Source organism: Scyliorhinus torazame, chromosome 1 (assembly GCF_047496885.1).
Source record: "Scyliorhinus torazame isolate Kashiwa2021f chromosome 1, sScyTor2.1, whole genome shotgun sequence".
In the NCBI taxonomy this organism is placed as follows: Eukaryota; Metazoa; Chordata; class Chondrichthyes; order Carcharhiniformes; family Scyliorhinidae; genus Scyliorhinus; species Scyliorhinus torazame.
This window is the reverse complement of record NC_092707.1, coordinates 412,396,762-412,422,743: the sequence shown is the minus strand read 5'-3', so window position 1 is coordinate 412,422,743 and position 25,982 is coordinate 412,396,762. Positions and strand designations below refer to the sequence as shown.

Sequence of the window (25,982 nt, the reverse complement as noted above, 5' to 3'; positions counted from 1 at the left end):
TGGCCTCTCAGGGGAAAGCAGCAGCAGCCAAACTCGTGGCACCGCGGTTAGTTCTGCTGCAGAGGGGAGGAGTAACAAGTGTGCCAGTGCAATAGTTATCGGGGATTCACTTGTCAGGGGAATAGACAGGTGTTTCTGTGGCCGCAAACGAGACTGCAGGATGGTATGTTGCCTCCCTGGTGCTTGGGTCAAAGTCTCGGAGCGGGTACAGGACATTCTGGAGGGGGAGGGTGAACAGCCGGTGGTCGTGGTCACATCGGTACCACAGACATCGGTAAAAAAAGGGGATGAAGTCCTGAGAGCAGAATCCAGGGAGTTAGGAAGGAAGATGAGAACTCGGACCTCAAATGTAGTGATCTCAGAACGACTCCCAGCGCCACCTGCTGGTCAGAGTAGAAATAGCAGGATGTATCGGATAAATACGGAGCGGAAGGGTTGGGGTGAGAGGGAGGGTTTCAGATTCCTGGGGCATTGGGACCGGTTCTGGGGGAGGTGGGACGGGTTACACCTGGGCAGGACCGGGACTGATTTCCTCGGGACAGATGTTGGGGAGGGTTTAAACTAAAATGGCAGCGGGATTGGAACCTATGCAAGGAGTCAGAGGAGGAGGAATCAAGAACGAGAACAACAGACAGAAAGAGGAATAAGAAAAGTGATAGGCAGAGAAATCAGTGGTCAGAATCATACAGGGCCACAGGGGCATGAGAACCTAAGGAGGGTGATAAGGGAAAGAGAAACGAGGGTGTAACAAAATAAAGAACAGTAAAATGGAAAACAGGAGTCAGGGTAATCAAGGGCCAGGGGAAATAGGGCCACAGAACAAAGAAAAGTTAGGGTGATCAAAAATGTCAAAGAGGCAAGTCTAAAGGCTTTGTATCTTAATGAGCGAAGCATTGGGAATAAGGTAGACAAACTGACGGAGCAAATCGAGGTAAATGGATATGATCTCATAGTCATTCCGGAGACATGGTCACAAGGAGATCAACACTGGGAACTTTATTTACAGGAATGTTTGACCTTTCGGTGATACAATAGTATTAGACAAACTCATGGGGCTAAAGACAGATAAATCCCCTCACCCGAATGGCTTTCATCCTAGGATCCGAAAAGAAGTAGCCACAGAGATAGTGGAGACATTGGTTGTAACTTTCCAAAAATGTTTACATTCTGGGGAAGTATCAGAGGATTGGGAATCTGCCAATGTGACACCTCGATTCAAAAAGGGAGGAAAGCACAAATCAGGAACTATCGGCCAATTAGCCTGACGTTGATTGTTGGAGAAATGTTGGAATCAATTATTAAGGAAGTAATAGCAGCACATTTGTAAAATCATAATCTAATGGAGCAGAGCCAGCATGGCTTCAGGAAAGGGAATCGGCTCTGACTCATTCCTTAGAGCTTTTTGAGGAAGTCTCAATCAGAGTGGAGAGAATGGAATCAGTGGATGTTTTATATTCGAAATTCCAGAATGTACTTGACAAGATACCTCACAAAGGGGCAGCAGGTAATCAGGAAGGGTAATGGAATGTTGGCCCTGATTTCACTGGGGTGCAGTATAAGAGTCGGGAGGTCTTGCTGCAACTGTACAAGGTGCTGGTGAGACCACATCTGGAGAGCTGTGAATAGTTTTGGTCCCTTATTTAAGATGAGATATTATTCCATTGGAGGCGGTTCAGGGAAGGTTGACACGGGTTGGAGGGATTGTCTTTGCAGCAAAGGTTAATCTGGTTGTTGGGACGCTACTTGTTGGAAGTTGGAAGAATGAAAGGTGATCTCAGTGAATCTTATTCTGAATGGGCTTGACAAGGACAATGGTGAGAGGCTGTCCGCAGCCAGCACGCCAGCTTCCTGATCGCTGGGACCACACGCGGCCCGCTCCGTCAGGAACTCGGCCCATCGGAGGCGGAGCATCGCGGGTGGGCCGGCTGATGACATGGCAACGGCGTTCTGACTGCGCGCGGCATGCGTCCCGATGAAGCCGATTCAGAGGGGGAGGAGCATAGCGAGCCGGAGTCAAACCGGCGCCTGCCCCGATTCTGCCGACGGGGGTCATTCTCCGCCCAATCGCCATTCTCGATTTCAGCGTCGGGAAATTCCGGAGAATTCCGCCCATGGAATAGATTCTGTGGAACAGGAGATGGATTTAAGCAGAGACAAGTGGTTACTCGGGAAGTGAATGGATCCAATGGGAAAGTGAAAATGAAAGCAAATTACTGCGGATGCTGGAATCTGAGACAAAAACAGGAAATACTGGACAATCTCAGCAGGTCTGGCAGCATCTGTGGAGAGAGAAGGGAGCGAACGTTTCCAGTCTGAGTGACTCTCTCCCAATGGGAAGCTTGTTGACCACAACAGCTGTTCCTGAAAAGTCTGATGATCTGATTGAACCACAATCATTAACGTGATACCAGGAAACAGAAATTGGCCGAGGTTTGAACACACACAAAAAAACAAATCCACACGGATATTGTATGGTACTGCTGGAATATATTTAGAGATTAATGAGCTTCATTTTGCAGAACCTGTCTTTCGCAGAATAAAGGTAAATCAAGTGCACGTTAAGAAAGGTGGTTTACGAACGGTGAAGGTTTAACTGTGTGGGTAGCAGGGCTGACAGAGTCGAGGGTTTATTAACCTCTCTGTCAGGGCCAGTGGGGGGGGAGGGGCTGTTCAGAGTCAGGGGCCTGTTGTACAACGGTCCCCACACTGTGTCAGTGAAATATTCTTCATTGTCAGTGATCGGGGGGCTCTGTCAATTGAGAACAAGACACTGTTGCAAACCTATCATCCACCTTCACAGTCTCAGCCACGATCAATTTGACTGGAGACGAAGTTGAATCCAAACTGAGGCTTTATTAGTATCAGATGTGAGGCCTCCCACAGCAGCTGGTGAAATGGCTGCGAGCTGGAGGCCACGCATATTTATAACCCGGCTCCTGGGCGGAGCTAGCATGCAGGGGCCCAGGTGAACCTGTAGTGCAGGTTCTACCGTACAACCTCTAATATCAGAACAGTGGTTTACCACACAGTCACAGCCAATCCTCCATTGGAGGGTTTTGTTGTGGTCAGACTGAGAGGCGGTGGGCAGGGTGGGCAGGGGTTACATGCGGGGGTACAGTTCTCCATTGGAGGATTTTGTTGTGGGCAGACTGAGAGGCGGTGGGCAGGGTGGGCAGGGGTTAGATGCGGGGGTACAGTTGGTGAGAGGGTAGAGTGGTCCCTAAAATATCACAGGTTTTACAGAAGGTTCAATGACAGGTTTTAAACAAGTGCAGAGGGAGGATGGGGAGTGGAGGGGAGGGGGGAGGGTGCTTGGTGGGGGTGGGGCAGAGAACAATTGGGAATGTTTGGGACAGTCTGGGGGACAGGGGAGGTGAATGGACAACAGACCCATTCCCAGCACTGACTGTCGGAGGAAATGGGAGCAGTGAAGTTGATCTGAAATCACTGAGCTCAGCATGAGTTTGGAACGCTGGAACATTCTGAAGCACACGATGAGATGCTTTTCCTCACGTTTACATTGAAACAGTGTGTGAGGCTGAGGGAAGAGGGCAGAGTGCGAGAGGGAATTCAAATGCGAAGTGACGGGGTGTGGCGGGAATGAATGGAGGAAGTCGGGAAATCTGTCTCCCTGTCAGAATTGTCTGTCCAATGAGGAGGGGGCAACATTGACAAATATTGGTTTCAGCGTCAGTCTGAAGCCCTGAAAAGCTGGTGAAAAGTAGATGGTTCAATTTGTTTGAGATGTTTTAAGTCATCAATACAAAATATAAACACACAAACCTGCTTCCCGAATCCCAGCCTGTCCACCACTCACACCAATGGGGATCAATTAGAATCATGAAAACTGTACTTACTGGTTACACTCAGCTGTGATCCATTCCCACTGATATCTCCCCACACGGAGCAGTAATAGACGGCAGTGTCACTGGGCTGCACGTTGCTGATTGTCAGGATGAAGGTTTTATTGGACGTGTCTCGGGAAGGATGGAAGCGCTCAGTGAAACCTGGACTCCATTGTGTGTTGTTCTTTATATCATGTGTTAAAACCCTCTCCATATCTTTCCCTGGCAGCTCCCGGTTCCAGTGAACATCGGTGTGTGTCACTGCGGCGTTCCGCATGGTGCACTGTAACCGTGCAGTCTGACCCTCTGTGACACGTTCCAGACTCGGAGACTGGATAAGGACTGGAGCATTCGCATCTAGAAAAAGATGTTGACAGTACAATAATAATAATAATCGCTTATTGTCACAAATAGGCTTCAATTAAGTTACTGTGAAAAGCCCCTAGTCGCCACATTCTGGAACCTGTTCGGGGAGGCCGGTACGGGAATTGAACCCGCGCTGCTGGCATTGTTCTGCATTAGAAGCCAGCTGTTTAGCCCACTGTGCTAAACCAGCCCGGATGTATGTGAACCAATCTGCAAACTTCAAATTGTCCTGAATGTTTCCGTGGAAAGATCGTACAGCATAGATTATATCAGTAAAGGATTCCAATAATACATCAGCAGCATTGACATAATATCTTAGATTGAAGCATGGGATCATTTTCTAATGCTCTGCACCCTGACCTTTCCATTCAGAGTTCAGCAGTGTGGGAATATTTCTATTATCTTCCCTCACATTAGAAATCTGTCATGACTTCCAAACGGCCTTTGATAAGGTGCCTCACGGGAGACTGCTGAGTAAAATAAGGGCCCATGGTATTCGAGGCAGGGTACTAACATGGATTGACGACTGGCTGTCAGGCAGAAGGCAGAGAGTTGGGATAAAAGGTTCTTTTTCGGAATGGCAACCGGTGACGAGTGGTGTCCCGCAGGGTTCAGTGTTGGGGCCACAGCTGTTCTCTTTATATATTAACGATCTAGATGACGGGACTTTGGGCATTCTGGCTAAGTTTGCCGATGATACAAAGATAGGTGGAGGGGCAGGTAGTATGGAGGAGGTGGGGAGGCTGCAGAAAGATTTAGACAGTTTAGGAGAGTGGTCCAAGAAATGGCTGATGAAATTCAACGTGGGCAAGTGCGAGGTCTTGCACTTTGGAAAAAAGAATAGAGGCATGGACTATTTTCTAAACGGTGACAAAATTCATAATGCTGAAGTGCAAAGGGACTTGGGAGTCCTAGTCCAGGATTCTCTGAAGGTAAACTTGCAGGTTGAGTCCGTAATTAAGAAAGCAAATGCAATGTTGTCATTAATCTCAAGAGGCTTGGAATATAAAAGCAGGGATGTACTTCTGAAGCTTTATAAAGCATTAGTTAGGCCCCATTTAGAATACTGTGAGCAATTTTGGGCCCCACACCTCAGGAAGGACATACTGGCACTGGAGCGGGTCCAGCGGAGATTCACACGGATGATCCCAGGAATGGTAGGCCTAACATACGATGAACGTCTGAGGATCCTGGGATTATATTCATTGGAGTTTAGGAGGTTGAGGGGAGATCTAATAGAAACTTACAAGATAATGAATGGCTTAGATAGGGTGGATGTAGGGAAGTTGTTTCCATTAGCAGGGGAGACTAGGACCCGGGGGCACAGCCTTAGAATAAAAGGGAGTCACTTTAGAACAGAGATGAGGAGAAATTTCTTCAGCCAGAGAGTAGTGGGTCTGTGGAATTCATTGCCACAGAGGGCGGTGGAGGCCACGACGTTGAGTGTCTTTAAGACAGAAGTTGATAAATTCTTGATTTCTCGAGGAATTAAGGGCTATGGAGAGAGAGAGAGGGTAAATGGAGTTGAAATCAGCCATGATTGAATGGTGGAGTGGACTCGATGGGCCGAATGGCCTTACTTCCGCTCCTATGTCTTATGGTCTTATGGTACTGTTGATTGAGATGAAATATATATAAAAATACTTCAAGTTAGGTCATCATTCTCAGATAGAAAATGTGTTTGAAAAAAATTACCATTGATAAGCAGAGAAATAAAAACACTGAACAACAGGAGGACAGATCATTCCATATATGAAAAAAACAAAGGGCATACATATATTTGTAATATATATAAATGATTTGGAGGAAAATGTAACTGGTCTGATTACTAAGTTTGCAGACGACACAAAGTTTGATGGAATTGCAGACAGCGGTGAGGATTGTCAGAGGATACAGCAGGAAATAGATCATTTGGAGACTTGGGCGGAGAGATGGCAGATGGAGTTTAATCCAGACAAATGTGAGGTAATGCAGTTTGGAAGAACGAATACAGATGGGAAATATACAGTAAATGTCATAATGCTTAAGAGTTTTGACAGGCTGAGAGATCTGGGTGTTCAGGTAGATAGGTCACTGAAAGTGGCAACGCAGGTGGAGAAGGTAGTCAAGAAGGCATACGGCATGCTTGCCTTCATTGGCCAGGGCATTGAGTTTAAAAATTGGCAAGCTGTGTTGCAGCTTTACAGAACCTTAGGTAGGCTGAACTTGGAATATGGTTTTCAATTCTGATCACCACACCTCCAGAAGGATGTGGGGGCTTTGGAGAGGGCACAGAAAAGATTTACCAGGATGTTGCCGGGTATGGAAGGCATTAGTTACGAGGAGGGGTTGATTAAACTCGGTTTGTTCCCACTGGAACGGCGGAGGTTGTGGGGCGACCTGATAGAAGACTACAAGATTATGAGGGGCATAGACAGAGTGAATAGGCAGAAGCTTTTTCCCAGGGTGGATGAGTCAATAACTAGGGGGCATAGGTTTAAGGTGCGAGGGGCAAGGAGTAAAGGAGATGTATGAGGCAGGTTTTTTACACAGAGGGTGGTGGGAGCCTGGAACTCGCTGTTGGGGGAGGTAGTGGAAGCAGATACGATAGTGACTTTTAAGGGGCATCTTGACAAATACATGTATAGGATGGGAACAAAGGGATACGGACCCAGGAAGTGTAGAAGATTTTAGTTTGGATGGGCAGCTTGGTGGCACAGCCTTGGAGGGCCGAAGGGCCTGTTCCTGTCCTGTACTTTTCTTTGTTCTTTGTTCTTTGGTGTAAAAACTGTTACTCTCCATCTCCATTGGTTGGGCTCAAACCCGGCACAAAGGAAGATGGTTTTGGTAGTTGGAGGTCAATCATCTCAGTCCCAGGACATCACTGTAGGAATTCCTCAGGGCAGTGGCCTCGGCCCAACCATCTCCAGCTACTTCATCAATGACCTTCCTTCCATCGTAAGGTCAGAAGTGCGGATGTTCACCAATGAATGCACAATGTTCAACACCATTCACAATTCCTCAGATACTGGAGCAGTTTGAGTCCCTGTGCATCAAGACCTGCACAACATTCAGGCTCGCTTCACAAGTGGAAAGCAACATTCATGATACTCAAGTGCCAGGTAATGGTCATCTCCAACCAAAGAGAATCTAACCATCATCCCTTGACAGTCAAGGACATTACCATCGCTGAATCCTTCAGTATCACCATCCTGGGGGTTACCCTTAATCAGAAACTGAACTGCATTCATATAGAAACAGTGTGGCTACGAGAGCAGGTCAGAGGCGAGGAAACCTGCGGCAAGTAACTCACCTCCTGACTCACCAAAGCCCGTCCACCATTCAGTCAGGTGAGAAATGCTCTCCACTTGCCTGAATGACCGCAGCTCCAACAACACAAAAGAAGCTCAACACCATCCAGGAGAAAACAGCCCACTTGATCGGCACCCCATCCACCTCCTTAAACATTCAGTCCCCCCACCATCAAAGCAAGTAACAGCTGTGTGTACCATCTACAAGTGTGATGAATGTAGGAATTTCTGATATATTGTATTATATGTACTTGGTGGGGTAAGGGTTATAAGCCTGGGATAGAATGTGTGACTGCTGTAAGCATGTTTCAAAATAAATCCTAGTTTGAAAGGCAACACAGGTTTGGGAGCCAGCGCTCCCAATGATGAAATTATTGTAAAAAGCTTGGGCTAATGCAGCTTTGTTTGGATTAAGGAGATTCCCTGTGGAGTTAATTAGATTTCAGCTTGGTAAGATGATGTCATCACTGGGTGGACCTAGGGTATCTGACATTTTGCAGGGAATGCAGGTCAGTGGAGTTCTAACTGAAGTTGTGACCAGAAGTTAAGCAGTTTGTTCTCTGCAGTTCAGTTAAAAGCTCTGTCTGCAGACAGAGAGCTGTGTGGCTGGAAAGGTGAACAAACCAGCTGAAACAGCTTCTGAAGAGTTAGAGCCAGAGTTTCAGCATGCGTCTGACAGGAGTCAGATCGTTTCTTTAAAGCAGTGTCAAGAGATCTTTCTTTATCGAAGTAGATTAGCCAGGCATCCCTGTCGAGCAGGTATTCCTGAGAGCTAAAGGTACTGAAGGTAGACTGAGAGCTGAGATGTGTTTCTTGTAGTTTGAGTGGGAACAAAGATAGCAGTTAAGGGTTGCTGTATTCACTGTATTGAGTAGTATTGTTTGAGGGGTAATTGTAAACTATTTTCTGGTCTGATGTGAAAGATATTTTCTGGTCTGATGTGCTAGTAATGAGTTTGTTTACTGTGTCCCTATTTCTTCATGAAATCCCTCCTGGAGTGAGGTCTCCTTTCCTCACACTCTTACACAATTAAAATAAAACATAAGGAGCAAGAGGGTAATGAGAGAAAGGGTTGGCCCACTCAAGGACAAAGGAGGAAAGTTATGCGTGGAGTCAGAGAAAATGGGTGAGATTCTTAACGAGTACTTTGCATCGGTATTCACCGAGGACTTGGGGCTTGTTTAGCACAGGTCTCAAGAACTGGCTTTTAAAGCAGACCAAGGCAGGCCAAAAGCGCGGGTTCAGTTCCTGTACCAGCCTCCCCGAACAAGCGCCGGAATGTGGCGACTAGGGGCTTTTCTCAGTAACTTCATTTGAAACCTACTTGTGACAATAAACGATTTTCATTTTTCAGGAGAGTGACATGACGGATGTTGAGGTTAGGGATAGATGTTTGATTACTCTAGGTCAAGTCGGCATAAGGAGGGAGGACGTGTTGGGTATTCTAAAAGGCATTAAAGTGGACAAGTCTCCAGGTCCAGATGGGATCTATCCCAGGTTACTGAGGGAAGTGAGAGAGGAAATAGCTGGGGCCTTAACAGATATCTTGGCAGCATCCTTGAAGACAGGTGAGGTACCGGAGGACTGGAGAATTGCCAATGTTGTCCCCTTGTTTAAGAAAGGTAGCAGGGATAATCCAGGTAACTTGATTATCATGGAGATATCCCGGTGAGCCTGACGTCAGTGGTAGGGAAGCTGCTGGAGAAGATACTGAGGGATAGGATCTATTCACATTTGGAAGAAAATGGGCTTATCAGTGGTAGGCAACATGGTTTTGTGCAGGTAAGGTCAATCTTACTAACTTAATAGAATTCTTTGAGGAAGTGACAAAGGTGATTGATGAGGGAAGGACTGTAGATGTCATATACATGGCCTTCAGTAAGGCATTTGATAAGGTTCCCCATGGTAGGCTGATGGAGAAAGTGAAGTCTCATGGGGTCCAGGGTGTACCAGCTAGATGGATAAAGAACTGGCTGGGCAACAGGAGACAGAGAGTAGTAGTGGAAGGGAGTTTCTCAAAATGGAGAACTATGACTAGTGGTGTTCCACAGGGATCCGTGCTGGGACCATTGTTGTTTGTGATATACATAAATGATCTGGAGGAATGTATAGGTGGTCTGATTAGAAAGTTTTCAGATGACACTAAGATTGGTGGAGTAGCAGATAGGGAAGGGGACTGTCAGAGAATACAACAGAATATAGATAGATTGGAGAGTTGGGCGGAGAAATGGCAGATAGAGTTCAATCCAGGCAAATGCGAGGTGATGCATTTTGGAAGGTCCAATTCAAGAGCGAACTATACGGTAAATGAAAAAGCCCTGGGGAAAATTGATGTACAGAGAGATCTGAGTGTTCAGGTCCATTGTTCCCTGAAGGTGGCTCTGCAGGTCGATAGAGTGGTCAAGAAGGCATACGGCATGCTTTCCTTCATCGGAAGGGGTATTGAGGACAAGAGTTGGCAGGTCATGTTACAGTTGTATAAGACTTTGGTTCATCCACATTTGGAATACTGTGTACAGTTCTGCTTGCCACATTACCAAAAGGATGTGGATGCTTTGGAGAAGGTGCAGAGGAGGTTCATCAGGATGTTGCCTGGTATGGAGGGCACTAGCTATGAAGAGAGGTTGAGTAGATTAGGATTATTTTCATTAGAAAGACGGAGGTTGAGGGGGGACCTCATTGAGGTCTAAAACATCATGAGGTATAGACAGGGTGGCTAGCAAGAAGCTTTTTCCCAGAGTGGGGGACTCAATTACTAGGGGTCACGAGATCAAGGTGAGAGGGGAAAGGTTTCACGGAGATATACGTGGACGTTCTTTACACAGAGGGTGGTGGGTGCCTGAAACGCATTGCTAGCGAAGGTGCTGGAGGCAGGCACGATAGCGTCATTTAAGATGTATGTAGACAGATACATGAATGGGCAGGGAGCAGAGGGAAACAGATCCTTAGAAAATAGGCAACCGTTTTAGATAGAGGATCCGGATCGGCGCAGGCTTGGAGGGCTGAAGGGCCTGTTCCTGTGCTGTAATTTTTCTTTGTTCTTCTTCTACTTCTTTGTTCTGTCCCATATCCCAGCCACTGTTACAGTCTGGTCCAGGATCGCAATAGAAGATACACTGCAGAAACTCATCAAGCCTCCTTTGGCAGTAATTTCATAACTCTACCATCTAGAAGGACAAAGGCAGCAGACATTTGGGAACACCACCATCTGCAAGTTCCCCTCCAAGTCACTCACCATCCTGATTGGAAATATATCCGTTCCTTCACTGTCGCTGGGTCAAAATCCTGGAGCTTCCTCTCTAACTACTCTGTGGATGTACCTACATTACAGGGACGGCAGCGGTTCAAGAAGGCAGCTCACCACCACTTCCACAAGGACAAATATGGAAGGACAATTAAGTTATGGGAATAGGATTGGACAGGGGTGGAAACATAGATCTAGGACAAACAGAGTTATTGGGCGCGATTCTTTGACCCCCCCACCGGGTCGGAGAATCGCGGGGGGCTGGCATGAATCCCGCCCCCGCCGTGTCCCAAATTCTCTGCCACCAGAGATTCGGTGGGGGCGGGAATTGGGCCCGCCAGTCGGCGGGCCCACCCCCGGCGATTCTCCGGCCTGCGATGGGCCGAAGTACCGCCGCTGTCAGTCCTCTCCCGCCGGCGTAGATGAAACCACCTTTTGAACGGTGGGACAAGGCGGAGCGGGCAGGCTCCGGGGTCCTGGGGGGGGGGGCGCGGGGCGATCTGGCCCCGAGGGGTGCCCCCACGGTGGCCTGGCCCGTGATCGCGGCCCATCGGTCCGCGGGCGGGCCTGTGCCGTGGGGGCACTCTTTTTCTTCCGCCTTCGCCATGGTCTGCACTGTGGCGGTGGCGGAAGAGACCTCTTCCACTGCGCATGCGCGGGGATGACGTCAGCAGCCGCTGACGCTCCCGCGCATGCGTCGCCTCGGCGCTGGCTGGCGTGGCGCCAAAGGCCTTTCCCGCCAGCCGGCGGAGCGGAAACCACTCAAAGTGTGGGCTTGGCCCCTAAAGGTGCGGAAGTGGGCGGACCGACGCCGGAGTGGTTCCCGCCACTCCATTACGCCGGAACCCCCCACCCAACCGGGTAGGGGAGAATCCCGCCCCAGATCTCTGGGTTGTTACCCGTGCCACGTGCGAGTGAGACGAGGAATAGGGAGAGAGAGGAGTTGAACACATGGCTACAGGGATGGTGCAGGAGGGAGGGTTTCAGATTTCTGGATAATTGGGGCTCATTCTGGGGTCGGTGCGACCACTACAAATGGGATGGTCTACACCTGGACCAGAGGGGTACCAATATCCTGGGGGGGGGGGAATTTGCTAATGCTCTTCGGGAGGGTTTAAACTAGTTCAGCAGGGGATTGGGAACCTTAATTGTAGCTCCAGTATACAGGAGGTTGAGAGTAGTGAGATCATGAGTAAGGTTTCAAAGTTGCAGGAGTGTACCGGCAGGCAGGAAGGTGGTTTAAAGTGTGTCTTCTTCAATGCCAGGAGCATCCGGAATAGGGTGGGTGAACTTGCGGCATGGGTTGGTACCTGGGACTTCGATGTTGTGGCCATTTCGGAGACATGGATAGAGCAGGGACAGGAATGGTTGTTGCAGGTGCCGGGGTTTAGATATTTCTGTAGGCTCAGGGAAGTTGGTAAAAGAGGGGGAGGGGTGGCATTGTTAGTCAAGGACAGTATTACGGTGGCAAAAAGGACGTTTGATGAGGACCCGTCTACTGAGGTAGTATGGGCTGAGGTTAGAGACAGGAAAGGAGAGGTCACCCTGTTGGGAGTTTTCTATAGGCCTCCGAAAAGTTCCAGAGATGTAGAGGAAAGCATTGCAAAGATGATTCTGGATAGGAGCGAAAGCAGCAGGATAGTTGTTATGGGGGACTTTAACTTTCCAAATATTGACTGTTTTTGTCCAATGTGTGCAGGAAGGTTTCCTGACACAGGATGTAGATAGGCCAACGAGAAGCGAGGCCATATTGGATTTGGTACTGGGTAATGAACCAGGACAGATGTTAGATTTGGATGTAGGTGAGCACTTTGGTGATAGTGACCACAATTCGATTACATTTACTTTAATGATGGAAAGGGATAGGTATATACTGCAGGGCAAGGGTTATATCTGGGGGAAAGGCAATTATGATGCGATGAGGCAAGACTTAGGATGCATCGGATGGAGAGGAAAACTGCAGAGGAGATGGGCACTATGGAAATGAGGAGCTTGTTCAAGGAACAGCTACTGCGTGTCCTTGATAAGTATGTACCTGTCAGGCAGGGAGGAAGTGGTCGAGCAAGGGAACCGTGGTTTACTAAAGCAGTCGAAACACTTGTTAAGAGGAAGAAGGAGGCTTATGTAAAGATGAGACATGAAGGTTCAGTTAGGGTGCTCAAGAGTTACAAGTTCGCTAGGAAGGACCTAAAGAGAGAGCTAAGAAGATCCAGGAGTGGACATGAGAAGTCTTTGGCAGGTAGGATCAAGGATAACCCTAAAGCTTTCTATCGATATGTCAGGAATAAACGAATGACTAGGGTAGGAGTAGGGCCAGTCAAGGACAGTAGTGGGAGGTTGTGCGTGGAGTCCGAGGAGATAGGAGAGGTGCTAAATGAATATTTTTCGTCAGTATTCACACAGGAAAAAGGAGAATACTGAGATTCAGGCTACTAGACTAGAAGGGCTTGAGGTTCATAAGGACGAGGTGTTAGCAATTCTGGAAAGTGTGAAAATAGATAAGTCCCCTGGGCCAGATGGGATTTATCCTAGGATTCTCTGGGAAGCTAGGGAGGAGCTGGTTGAGCCTTTGGCTTTGATCTTTACGTCACCTTTGTCTACAGGAATAGAACCAGAAGACTGGAGGATAGCAAATGTTGTCCACTTGTTCAAGAAGGTGAGTAGAGACAACCCCGGTAACTATAGACCAGTGAGCCTTACTTCTGTTGTGGGCAAAATCTTGGAAAGGTTTATAAGAGATCGGATGTATAAACATCTGGAAAGGAATAATTTGATTAGAGATAGTCAACACGGTTTTGTGAAGGGTAGATCACGCCTCACAAACCTTATAGAGTTCTTTGAGAAGGTGACCAAACAGGTGGATGAGGGTAAAGCAGTTGATGTGGTGAATACGGATTTCAGTAAAGCATTTGATAAGGTTCCCCATGGTAGGCTACTGCAGAAAATACAGAGGCATGGAATTCAGGGTGATTTAGCAGTTTGGATCAGAAATTGGCTAGCTGGAAGAAGACAAAGTGTGGTGGTTGATGGGAAATGTTCAGACTGGAGTCCAGTTACTAGTGGTGTACCACAAGGCTCTGTCTTGGGGCCATTGCTGTTTGTCATTTTTTTAAATGACCTGGAGGAGGGCGTAGAAGGATGGGTGAGTAAATTTGCAGATGGCACTCAAGTCGGTGGAGTTGTGGACAGTGCGGAAGGATGTTACAAGTTACAGAGGGACATAGATAAGCTGCAGCGCTGGGCTGAGAGGTGGCAAGTGGAGTTTAATGCAGAAAAGTGTGAGGTGATTCATTTTGGAAGGAATAACAGGAAGACAGAGTACTGGGCTAATGGTAAGATTCTTGGCAGTGTGGATGAGCAGAGGGATCTCGGTGTCCATGTACATAGATCCCTGAAAGTTGCCACCCAGGTTGAGAGGGTTGATAAGAAGGCATACGGTGTGTTAGCTTACACAGAAGGGTGTTTCTGGAACAGACCTCTTCATTCACCTGAGGAAGGAGCAGCGCTCCGAAAGCTAGTGACATCGAAACAAACCTGTTGGACTTTAACCTGGTGTTGTAAGACTTCGTACTGTGCTCACCTCAGTCCAACGCCGGCATCTCCATATCATTAGCTTTTATTGATCGAGGGATTGCGTTTCGGAGCCATGAAGTCATGTTGCAGCTGTACAAAACTCTGGTGCGGCCGCATTTGGAGTATTGCGTGTAATTCTGGTCGCCGCATTATAGGAAGGATGTGGAAGCATTGGAAAGGGTGCAGAGGAGATTTACCAGAATGTTGCCTGGTTATGGAAGGAAGATCTTATGAGGAAAGGCTGAGGGACTTGAGGCTGTTTTCATTCGAGAGAAGAAGGTTAAGAGGTGACGTAATTGAGGCATACAAGATGATCAGAGTATTGGATAGGGTGGACAGTGAGAGTCTTTTTCCTCGGATGGTGATGTCTAGCACGAGGGGACATACCTTTAAATTGAGGGGAGATAGATATAAGACAGATGTCAGAGGTAGGTTCTTTACTCAGAGAGTAGTGAGGGCGTGGAATGCCCTGCCTGCAACAGTAGTGGACTCGACAACACTAAGGACATTCAAATGGTCATTGGATAGACATATGGATGATAAGGGATTAGTGTAGATGGGTTTTAGAGTGGTTTCACAGGTCGGTGCAACATCGAGGGCCGAAGGGCCTGTACTGCTCTGAAATGTTCTATGTTCTATGTTCTATGCTCATTTGAAGGGTCGGTGCAGACTCGCTGGGCGAAATGGCCTCCTTCTGCGTGATGTCCCGGAGGACTGGAGAATAGCCAATGTTGTTCCTCTGTTTAAGAAGGGTAGCAAGGATAATCCAGGGAACTACAGGCCGGTGAGCCTTACTTCAGTGGTAGGGTAATTACAGGAGAGAATTCTTCAAGACAGGATCTACTCTCATTTGGAAGCAAATGGACGTATTAGTGAGAGGCAGCATGGTTTTGTGAAGGGGAGGTCGTGTCTCACTAACTTGATAGAGTTTTTCGAGGAGGTCACTCAGATGATTGATGCAGGTAGGGCAGTGGATGTTGTCTATATGGACTTCAGTAAGGCCTTTGACAAGGTCCCTCATGGTAGACTAGTACAAAAGGTGAAGTCACACGGGATCAGGGGTGAGCTGGCAAGGTGGATACAGAACTGGCTAGGTCATAGAAGGCAGAGAGTAGCAATGGAAGGATGCTTTTCTAATTGGAGGGCTGTGACCAGTGGTGTTCCGCAGGGATCAGTGCTGGGACCTTTGCTGTTTGTAGTATAGAAATGATTTGGAGGAAAATATAACTGGTCTGATTAGTAAATTTGCAGACGACACAAAGGTGAGTGGAATTGCGGATAGCGATGAGGACTGTCAGAGGATACAACAGGATTTAGATTGTTTGGAGACTTGGGCGGAGAGATGGGAGATGGAGTTTAATCCGGACAAATGTGAGGTAATGCATTTTGGAAGGTCTAATGCATGTAGGGAATATAAAGTGAATGGTAGAACCCTCAAGAGTATTGAAAGTCAGAGAGATCTCGGAGTATGGGTCCACAGGTCACTGAAAGGGGCAACACAGGTGGAGAAGATAGTCAAGAAGGCATACGGCATGCTTGCATTCATTGGCCGGGGCATTGAGGAGAATATAATTGAATAAACTCGGTTTGTTCTCAATGGAACGAAGAAGGTTGAGGGGCGACCTGATAGAGGTCTACAAAATTATGAGGGGCATAGACAGAGTGGATAGTCAGAGGCTTTTCCCCGGGGTAGAGGGGTCAATTACTAGGGGGCATAGGTTTAAGGTGAGAGGGGCAAGGTTTAGAGTAGATGTACGAGGCAAGTTTTTTACGCAGAGGGTAGTGGGTGCCTGCTACTCGCTACCGGAGGAGGTGGTGGAAGCAGGGACGATAGTGACATTTAAGGGGCATCTTGACAAATACATGAATAGGATGGGAATAGGGAGATACGGACCGAGGAAGTGTAGAAGATTGTAGTTTAGTCGGGCAGCATGGTCGTCACGGGCTTGGAGGGCAGAAGGGCCTGTTCCTGTGCTGTACATTTCTTTGTTCTTTGTTCTTTGTTTGCGTTGGAGGGATTCTATGATTCTATGATACGTTATCTTGGGTCTTTCTAATTTACTGATCGGTCTGTCATGTGACTTGCTAAAATAAACGTAAACTACATCAATAGCGCTGCCCAAAAGATGTTGCTGGAGTGTGAAATACAGCTACGCATGGATCAGAGCCTGGAAAAGGTCCTCACAGCGGAAATTAATCAATCACCATAAGTTCCTGTTCATTGTGTAGACAGGGCCTATCATTGAGCAGACAGGGCCTATCATTGTGTAGACAGGGCCTTTCATTGTGCAGACAGGGCCTATCATTGTGTAGACAGGGCCTATCATTGAGCAGACAGGAACTCTCATTGTGCAGACAGGGCCTATCATTGAGTAGTCAGGACCTATCATTGAGCAGACAGGGACTCTCATTGTGCAGACAGGGCCTATCATTGAGTAGACAGGACCTATTATTGAGCAGAAAGGGCCTATCATTGAGTAGACAGGGCCTTTCATTGAGTAGACAGGGTCTACTATTGTGTAGCCAGGGCCTATCATTGAGTAGACAGGGTATATTCTTGTAGAGACAGCCCTATCATTGTGTAGACAGGGCCTACCATTGAGTAGACAGGACCTATCATTGTGTAGACAGGGCCTATCATTGTATAGACAGGGCCTATTATTATGTATCTTGGCCTATCATTGTATACACAGGGCCTATCATAGTGTAGACAGGTCCTTTCATTGAGTAGACAGGGCCTATCATTTTGTAGACATGGCCTATCATTGAGTAGACAGGGCCTATCGTTGTATAGACAGGTCCTTTCATTGAGTAGACAGGGCCTACCATTGAGTAGACAGGGCCTTTCATTGCGTAGACAGGGCCTATCATTTTGTAGAGAGGGCCTATCATTTTGTAGACAGGGCGTATCATTAAGTAGACAGGGCCTACCATTGAGTAGACAGGGCCTCGCGTTGTATACACAGGGCCTATCATAGTGTAGACAGGTCCTTTCATTGAGTAGACAGGGCCTATCATTTTGTAGACAGGGCCTATCATTGAGTAGACATGGCCTATCATTGAGTAGACTGGGCCTATCATTCAGTAGACAGGGCCTATCATTTTGTAGAAAGGGCCTATTAATGAGTAGAAAGGGCCTATCATTGAGTAGACAGGGCCTATCATTGAGTAGACAGAGCCTATCATTGTGTAGACAGGGCCTATCATTGAGTTGACAGGGCCCATCATTGAGTAGACAGGGCCCATCATTGAGTAGACAGGGCCTATCATTGTGTAGACAGGGCCTACCATTGAGTAGACAGGGCCTACCATTGAGTAGACAGGGCCTATCATTGTGTAGACAGTGCCTATCATTTTGTAGAGAGGGCCTATCACTTTGTAGACAGGGCCTATCGTTGTATTGACAGGACCTATCATTGTATAGACAGGGCCTATCATTGAGTAGACAGGGCCTACCATTGAGTAGACAGGGCCTTTCATTGCGTAGACAGGGCCTATCTTGAGTAGACAGGGCCTAGCATTGTGTAGGCAGGGCCTTTCATTGAGTAGACATGGCCTATCATTTTGTAGAGAGGGCCTATCATTGAGTAGACAGAGTCTATCATTGTGTAGACAGGGCCTATCATTTTGTAGAGAGGGCCTATCATTGAGTAGACAGGGCCTACCATTGAGTAGACAGGGCCTATCATTGCGTAGACAGGGCCTATCATTTTGTAGAGAGGGCCTATCATTTTGTAGACAGGGTGTATCATTGAGTAGACAGGGCCTACCATTGAGTAGACAGGGCCTATCATTGTGTAGACAGTGCCTATCATTTTGTAGAGAGGGCCTATCATTTTGTAGACAGGGCGTATCATTGAGTAGACAGGGCCTATCATTGAGTAGACAGGGTCTAGCGTTGTATACACAGGGCCTATCATTGTGTAGACAGGGCCTTTCATTGAGTAGACAGGGCCTATCATTTTGTAGACAGGGCCTATCATTGAGTAGACAGGGCATATCGTTGTATAGACATGGCCTTGCATTGTGTAGACAGGGCCTTTCATTGAGTAGACAGGGTCTATCATTTTGTAGACAGGGCCTAACATTGAGTAGACAGGACCTATCATTGAGTTGACAGGGCCTATCATTGTGTAGACAGGTTCGATCATTGTGTAGACAGTGCCTATCATTGAGTAGACAGGGCCTATCATTGAGTAGAAAGGGCCTATCATTGAGTAGACAGGGCCTATCATTGTGTAGACATGGCCTATCATTGAGTAGACAGGGCCTATCATTGTGTAGACAGAGCCTATCATTGAGTAGACACGGCCTATCATTGTGTAGACAGGGCATAAGATTGTGTAGACAGGGCCTATCATTGAGTTCACAGGACCTATCATTGTTTAGACAGGGTCTATCATTGAGTAGACAGGGCCTATCATTGTTTAGACAGGTTCTATCATTGAGTTGACAGGGCCTATCATTGAGTAGACAGGGTCTATCATTGAGTAGACAGGGCCTATCATTGTGTAGACAAAGCCTATCATTGAGTAGACAGAGCCGATCAGTGAGTAGACAGGGCCTATCATTGAGTAGACAGTGTCGATCATTGTGTAGACAGGGCCTATAATTGAGTAGCCAGGGCCTATCACTGTTTAGACAGGGTCTATCATTGAGTAGACAGAGCCTATCATTGTTTAGACAGGGTCTATCATTGAGTTGACAGGGCCTAGCATTGAGTAGACAGGGTCTATCACTGTGTAGACAAAGCCTATCATTGAGTAGACAGGGCCTATCATTTTGTAGACAGGGTCTATCATTGTGTAGAAAGGGCCTATCATTGTTTAGACAGGGTCTATCATTGAGTAGACAGGGACTATCATTGAGTAGACAGGGCCTATCGTTGTGTAGACAGGGCCTATCATTGAGTAGACAGGGCCTACCATTATGTAGACAGGCTCAATCATTCAGTAGACAGGGCCTATCGTTGTGTAGACAGGGCCTATCATTGAGTAGACAGGGCCTACCATTATGTAGACAGGCTCAATCATTCAGTAGACAGGGCCTATCATTGAGTAGGCAGGGCCAATCATTGTGTAGACATGGCCTATCATGGAGTAGACAGGGCCTATTATTGTGTAGACAGGGCCTATCGTTGTGTAGACAGGGTCTATCATTGTTTAGAGAGTGTCTATCATTGTCTAGGCAGCGTCTATCATTGAGTAGACAGGGCCGATCATTGTGTAGACAGGACCTATCATTGAGTAGACAGGGCCTATCATTGTGTAGACAGGGCCTATCATTGAGTAGACAGGGCCTACCATTGTGTAAACAGGGCCTATCATTGAGTAGACAGGGCCTATCATTGAGGAGACAGGGCCTATTATTATGTAGACAGAGCTTATCGTTGAGTAGACAGGGCATAAGATTCTGTAGACAGGGCCTATCATTGCGGAGCCAGGGTCTTTCATTGGTTAGACAGAGCCTATCATTGTTTAGACAGGTTCTATCATTGAGTTGACAGGGCCTATCATTGAGTAGACAGGGCCTATCATTGAGTAGACAGGGCCTATCATTGTTGAGACAGGGTCTATCATTGAGTTGACAGGGCCAATCATTGAGTAGACAGGGCTTATCATTGAGTAGACTGGGCCTATCATTGTTTAGAAAGGGTCTATCATTGAGTTGACAGGGCCTATCATTGAGTAGACAGGGTCTATCATTGAGTAGACAGGGCCTATCATTGTTTAGACAGGGTCTATCATTGAGTAGACAGGGTGTATCATTGAGTAGACAGGGCCTATCATTGAGTAGACAGGGTCGATCATTGTGTAGACAGGGCCTATCATTGAGTAGACAGGGCCGATCATTGTTTAGACAGGGTCTATCATTGAGTTGACAGGGCCTATCATTGAGTTGACAGGGTCTATCATTGAGCAGACAGGGCCTATCATTGTTTAGACAGGGCCTATCATTGAGTAGACAGGGCCTACCATTGTGTAGACAGGGCCTATCATTGAGTAGACTGGGCCTATCATTGAGTAGACAGGGCCTATCATTGTGTAGACAGGGCCTATCATTGAGGAGACTGGGCCTATTATTATGTAGACAGAGCTTATCGTTGAGTAGACAGGGCATAAGATTATGTAGACACGGCCTATCATTGCGGAGCCAGGGTCTTTCATTGGGTAGACAGAGCCTATCATTGTTTATACAGGGCCTATCATTGTTTAGACAGGGTCTATCATTGAGTTGACAGGGCCTATCATTGAGTTGACAGGGTCTATCATTGAGCAGACAGGGCCTATCATTGTTTAGACAGGGCCTATCATTGAGTAGACAGGGCCTACCATTGTGTAGACAGGGCCTATCATTGAGTAGACTGGGCCTATCATTGAGTAGACAGGGCCTATCATTGTGTAGACAGGGCCTATCATTGAGGAGACTGGGCCTATTATTATGTAGACAGAGCTTATCGTTGAGTAGACAGGGCATAAGATTATGTAGACACGGCCTATCATTGCGGAGCGAGGGTCTTTCATTGGGTAGACAGAGCCTATCATTGTTTAGACAGGGCCTATCATTGAGTAGACAGGGCCTATCATTGATTAGACAGGGTCTATCATTGAGTTGACAGGGCCTATCATTGAGTAGACAGGGTCTATCGTTGAGTAGACAGGGCCTATCACTGTGTAGACAAAGCCTATCATTGAGTAGACAGGGCCTATCATTTTGTAGACAGGGTCTATCATTGTGTAGACAGGGCCTATCATTGTTTAGACAGGGTCTATCATTGAGTAGACAGGGTGTATCATTGAGTAGGCAGGGCCTATCAATGAGTAGACAGGGTCGATCATTGAGTAGACAGGGACTATCATTGAGTAGACAGGGCCTATCGTTGTGTAGACAGGGCCTATCATTGAGTAGACAGGGCCTACCATTATGTAGACAGGCTCTATCATTCTGTAGACAGGGCCTATCATTGAGTAGGCAGGGCCAATCATTGTGTAGACATGGCCTATCATGGAGTAGACAGGGCCTATTATTGTGTAGACAGGGCCTATCGTTGTGTAGACAGGGCCTATCATTGTTCAGAGAGTGTCTATCATTGTCTAGGCAGCGTCTATCATTGAGTAGACAGGGCCGATCATTGTGTAGACAGGACCTATCATTGAGTAGACAGGGCCTATCATTGTGTAGACAGGGCCTATCATTGAATAGACAGGGCCTACCATTGTGTAGACAGGGCCTATGATTGAGTAGACAGGGCCTATCATTGAGTAGACAGGGCCTATCATTGTGTAGACAGGGCCTATCATTGAGGAGACAGGGCCTATTATTATGTAGACAGAGCTTATCGTTGAGTAGACAGGGCATAAGATTCTGTAGACAGGGCCTATCATTGCGGAGCCAGGGTCTTTGATTGGTTAGACAGAGCCTATCATTGTTTAGACAGGTTCTATAATTGAGTAGACAGGGCCTATCGTTGTGTAGACAGGGTCTATCATTGAGTTGACAGGGCCAATCATTGAGTAGACAGGGCTTATCATTGAGTAGACTGGGCCTATCATTTTGTAGACAGGGTCTATCATTGAGTTGACAGGGCCTATCATTGAGTAGACAGGGTCTATCATTGAGTAGACAGGGCCTATCATTGTTTAGACAGGGTCTATCATTGAGTAGACAGGGTGTATCATTGAGTAGACAGGGCCTATCATTGAGTAGACAGGGTCGATCATTGTGTAGACAGGGCCTATCATTGAGTAGACAGGGCCTATCATTGTTTAGACAGGGTCTATCATTGAGTTGACAGGGCCTATCATTGAGTAGACAGGGTCTATCATTGAGTAGACAGGGCCTATCATTGTGTAGACAAGGCCTATCATTGAGTAGACAGTGCCTATCGTTTTGCAGACAGGGTCTATCATTGAGTAGACAGGGCCAATCATTGTTTAGACAGGGTCTATCATTGAGTTGACAGTGCCTATCATTGTTTAGACAGGGTCTATCATTGAGTAGACAGGGTGTATCATTGAGTAGACAGGGCCTATCATTGAGTAGACAGGGTCGATCATTGTGTAGACAGGGCCTATCATTGAGTAGAGAGGGCCTATCATTGTGTAGACAAGGCCTATCATTGAGTAGACAGTGCCTATCATTTTGTAGACATGGTCTATCATTGAGTACACAGGGCCTATCGTTGTGTAGACAGGGCCTATCATTGTGTAGACAGGGCCGATCATTGTGTAGGCAGAGCCTATCATTGTGTAGACAAGGCCTATCATTGAGGAAACAGTGCCTATCATTGTGTAGACAGCGTCTATCATTTTGTAGACAGAGCCTATCATTGTGTAGACAAGGCCTATCATTGAGTAGACAGTGCCTATCATTGTGTAGACAGCGTCTATCATTTTGTAGACAGGGCCTATCGTTGTGTAGACAGGGCCTATCATTTTGTAGACAGGGCCTATCGTTGTGTAGACATGGCCTATCATTTTGTAGACAGTGCCTATAATTCTGTAGACAGGGAATATCATTTTGTAGACAGGGCCTATCATTGTGTAGACAGGGCCTATCATTGAGTAGACAGGGCCGACTATTGTGTAGATAGGGCCGATCATTGTGTAGACAGGGCCTATCATTGTGTAGACAGGGCCGATCATTGTGTAGACAGGGCCGATCATTGTGTATACAGGGCCTATCGTTGTGTAGACAGGGCCTATCGTTGTGTCGACAGGGCCTATCATTTTGTAGACAGTGCCTATCATTGTGTAGACAGGGTCGATCATTGTGTAGACAGGGCCTATTATTGAGGGAAAAGGGCCTATCATTAAGTAGACAGGGCCTATCATTGTGTAGACAGGGTCTATCATTGAGTTGACTGGGCCTATCATTTTGTAGACAGGGCCTATCATTGAGTAGGCAGAGCCTATCATTGAGTATACAGGGCGTATCATTGATTAGACATGGCCTATCATTTTTGTTTATAATTTTAAAGTACCAAATTTATTTTTTCCAATTAAGTGGCTATTTAGCGCGGCCAATCCACCTATCCTGCACATCATTTGGGCTGTGGGGGCGAAATCCACGCAAACACGGAGAGAATGTGCAAACTCCACACAGACAGTGACCCAGAGCTGGGATCGAACCTGGGACCTCGGCGCCATGAGGCAGCAATGCTAACCACTGTGCACCATGCTGCCCAACAGGGCCTATCGTTGAGTAGACAGGGCCTATAATTGAGTAGGCAGACACTATCATTGAGTAGACAGGGCCTGTCATTGTTTGGAGAGTGTCTATCATTGTGTAGGCAGCGTCTATCATTGAGTAGACAGGGCCTACCATTATGTAGACAGGTTCTATCATTGAGTAGACAGGGCCCATCATTGAGTAGACAGGGCCTATCATTGTGTAGACATGGCCTATCATGGAGTAGACAGGGCCTATCATTGTGTAGACAGGGCCTGTCAGTGTGTAGGGAGAGCCTATCATTCGGTATAGAGGGCCTATCATTGAGTAGACATGGCCTATCATTGTGCAGATAAGGCTTATTATTGTGAAGGCTGGGCCTATCATTGTGTAGACAGGGCCTATTATTGAGTAGACAGGGCCTATCGTTGAGTAGACAGGGCCTATCATTGTGTAGAAAGGGCCTATTAATGATTAGAAAGGGCCTATCATTTTATAGACAGGGCCTATCATTGAGTAGGCAGGGCCTATCATTGAGTAGACAGGGCTTATCATTTTGTAGACAGGGTCTATCATTGAGTAGACAGGGCCTATCATTGTTTAGACAGGGTCTATCATTGAGTAGACAGGGTGTATCATTGAGTAGACAGGGCCTATCATTGAGTAGACAGGGTCGATCATTGAGTAGACAGGGACTATCATTGAGTAGACAGGGCCTATTGTTGTGTAGACAGGGCCTATCCTTGAGTAGACAGGGCCTACCATTATGTAGACAGGCTCTATCATTCAGTAGACAGGGCCTATCCTTGAGTAGGCAGGGCCAATCATTGTGTTGACATGGCCTATCATGGAGTAGACAGGGCCTATCATTGTGTAGACAGGGCCTATCGTTGAGTAGACAGGGTCTATCATTGTTTACAGAGTGTCTATCATTGTCTAGGCAGCGTCTATCATTGAGTAGACAGGGCCGATCATTGTGTCGACAGGGCCTATTATTGGGGGGAAAGGGCGTATCATTGAGAAGACAGGGCCCATCATTGAGTAGACTGGGTCTATCATTGAGTAGACAGGGCCTATCGTTGAGTAGACAGGGCCTATCATTGTGTAGAAAGGGCCTATTAATGATTAGAAAGGGCCTATCATTTTATAGACAGGGCCTATCATTGAGTAGACAGGGCATTTTGTTGTGTAGACAGGGCCGATCATTGTTTAGAGAGTGTCCATCATTGTCTAGGCAGCGTCTATCATTGAGTAGACAGGGCCGATCATTGTGTAGACAGGACCTATCATTGAGTAGACAGGGCCTACCATTATGTAGACAGGCTCTATCATTCTGTAGACAGGGCCTATCATTGAGTAGGCAGGGCCAATCATTGTGTAGACATGGCCTATCATGGAGTAGACAGGGCCTATTATTGTGTAGACAGGGCCTATCGTTGTGTAGACAGGGCCTATCATTGTTCAGAGAGTGTCTATCATTGTCTAGGCAGCGTCTATCATTGAGTAGACAGGGCCGATCATTGTGTAGACAGGACCTATCATTGAGTAGACAGGGCCTATCATTGTGTAGACAGGGCCTATCATTGAATAGACAGGGCCTACCATTGTGTAGACAGGGCCTATCATTGAGTAGACAGGGCCTATCATTGAGTAGACAGGGCCTATTATTGTGTAGACAGGGCCTATCATTGAGGAGACAGGGCCTATTATTATGTAGACAGAGCTTATCGTTGAGTAGACAGGGCATAAGATTCTGTAGACAGGGCCTATCATTGCGGAGCCAGGGCCTTTCATTGGTTAGACAGAGCCTATCATTGTTTAGACAGGTTCTATCATTGAGTTGACAGGGCCTATCATTGAGTAGACAGGGCCTATCATTGAGTAGACAGGGCCTATCATTGTTGAGACAGGGTCTATCATTGAGTTGACAGGGCCAATCATTGAGTAGACAGGGCTTATCATTGAGTAGACTGGGCCTATCATTTTGTAGACAGGGTCTATCATTGAGTTGACAGGGCCTATCATTGAGTAGACAGGGTCTATCATTGAGTAGACAGGGCCTATCATTGTTTAGACAGGGTCTATCATTGAGTAGACAGGGTGTATCATTGAGTAGACAGGGCCTATCATTGAGTAGACAGGGTCGATCATTGTGTAGACAGGGCCTATCATTGAGTAGACAGGGCCTATCATTGTTTAGACAGGGTCTATCATTGAGTTGACAGGGCCTATCATTGAGTAGACAGGGTCTATCATAGAGTAGACAGGGCCTATCATTGTTTAGACAGGGTCTATCATTGAATAGACAGGGCCTATCATTGAGTAGACAGGGCCTATCATTGAGTAGACAGGGTCGATCATTGAGTAGACAGGGCCTATCATTGAGTAGACAGGGTCGATCATTGGGTAGACAGGGCCTATCATTGAGTAGACAGGGCTTATCATTGAGTATACAGGGCCTATCATTGTGTAGACAAGGCCTATCATTGAGTA

The 25,982-nt window shown here is 46.9% G+C and overlaps 1 protein-coding gene across 1 annotated transcript in view; it reads right to left on the bottom strand.

Annotated features, from left to right (window-relative positions):
- The window catches only part of LOC140428480 (uncharacterized), a 97,470-nt gene that overhangs the window by 42,420 nt on the left and 29,068 nt on the right, over positions 1 to 25,982 (bottom strand). Inside the window, exon 2 of the mRNA XM_072514999.1 lies at positions 3,858 to 4,202. Coding sequence (XP_072371100.1) covers positions 3,858 to 4,202 — 345 coding nt within the window. The remainder of the gene's footprint in view (positions 1 to 3,857; positions 4,203 to 25,982) is intronic.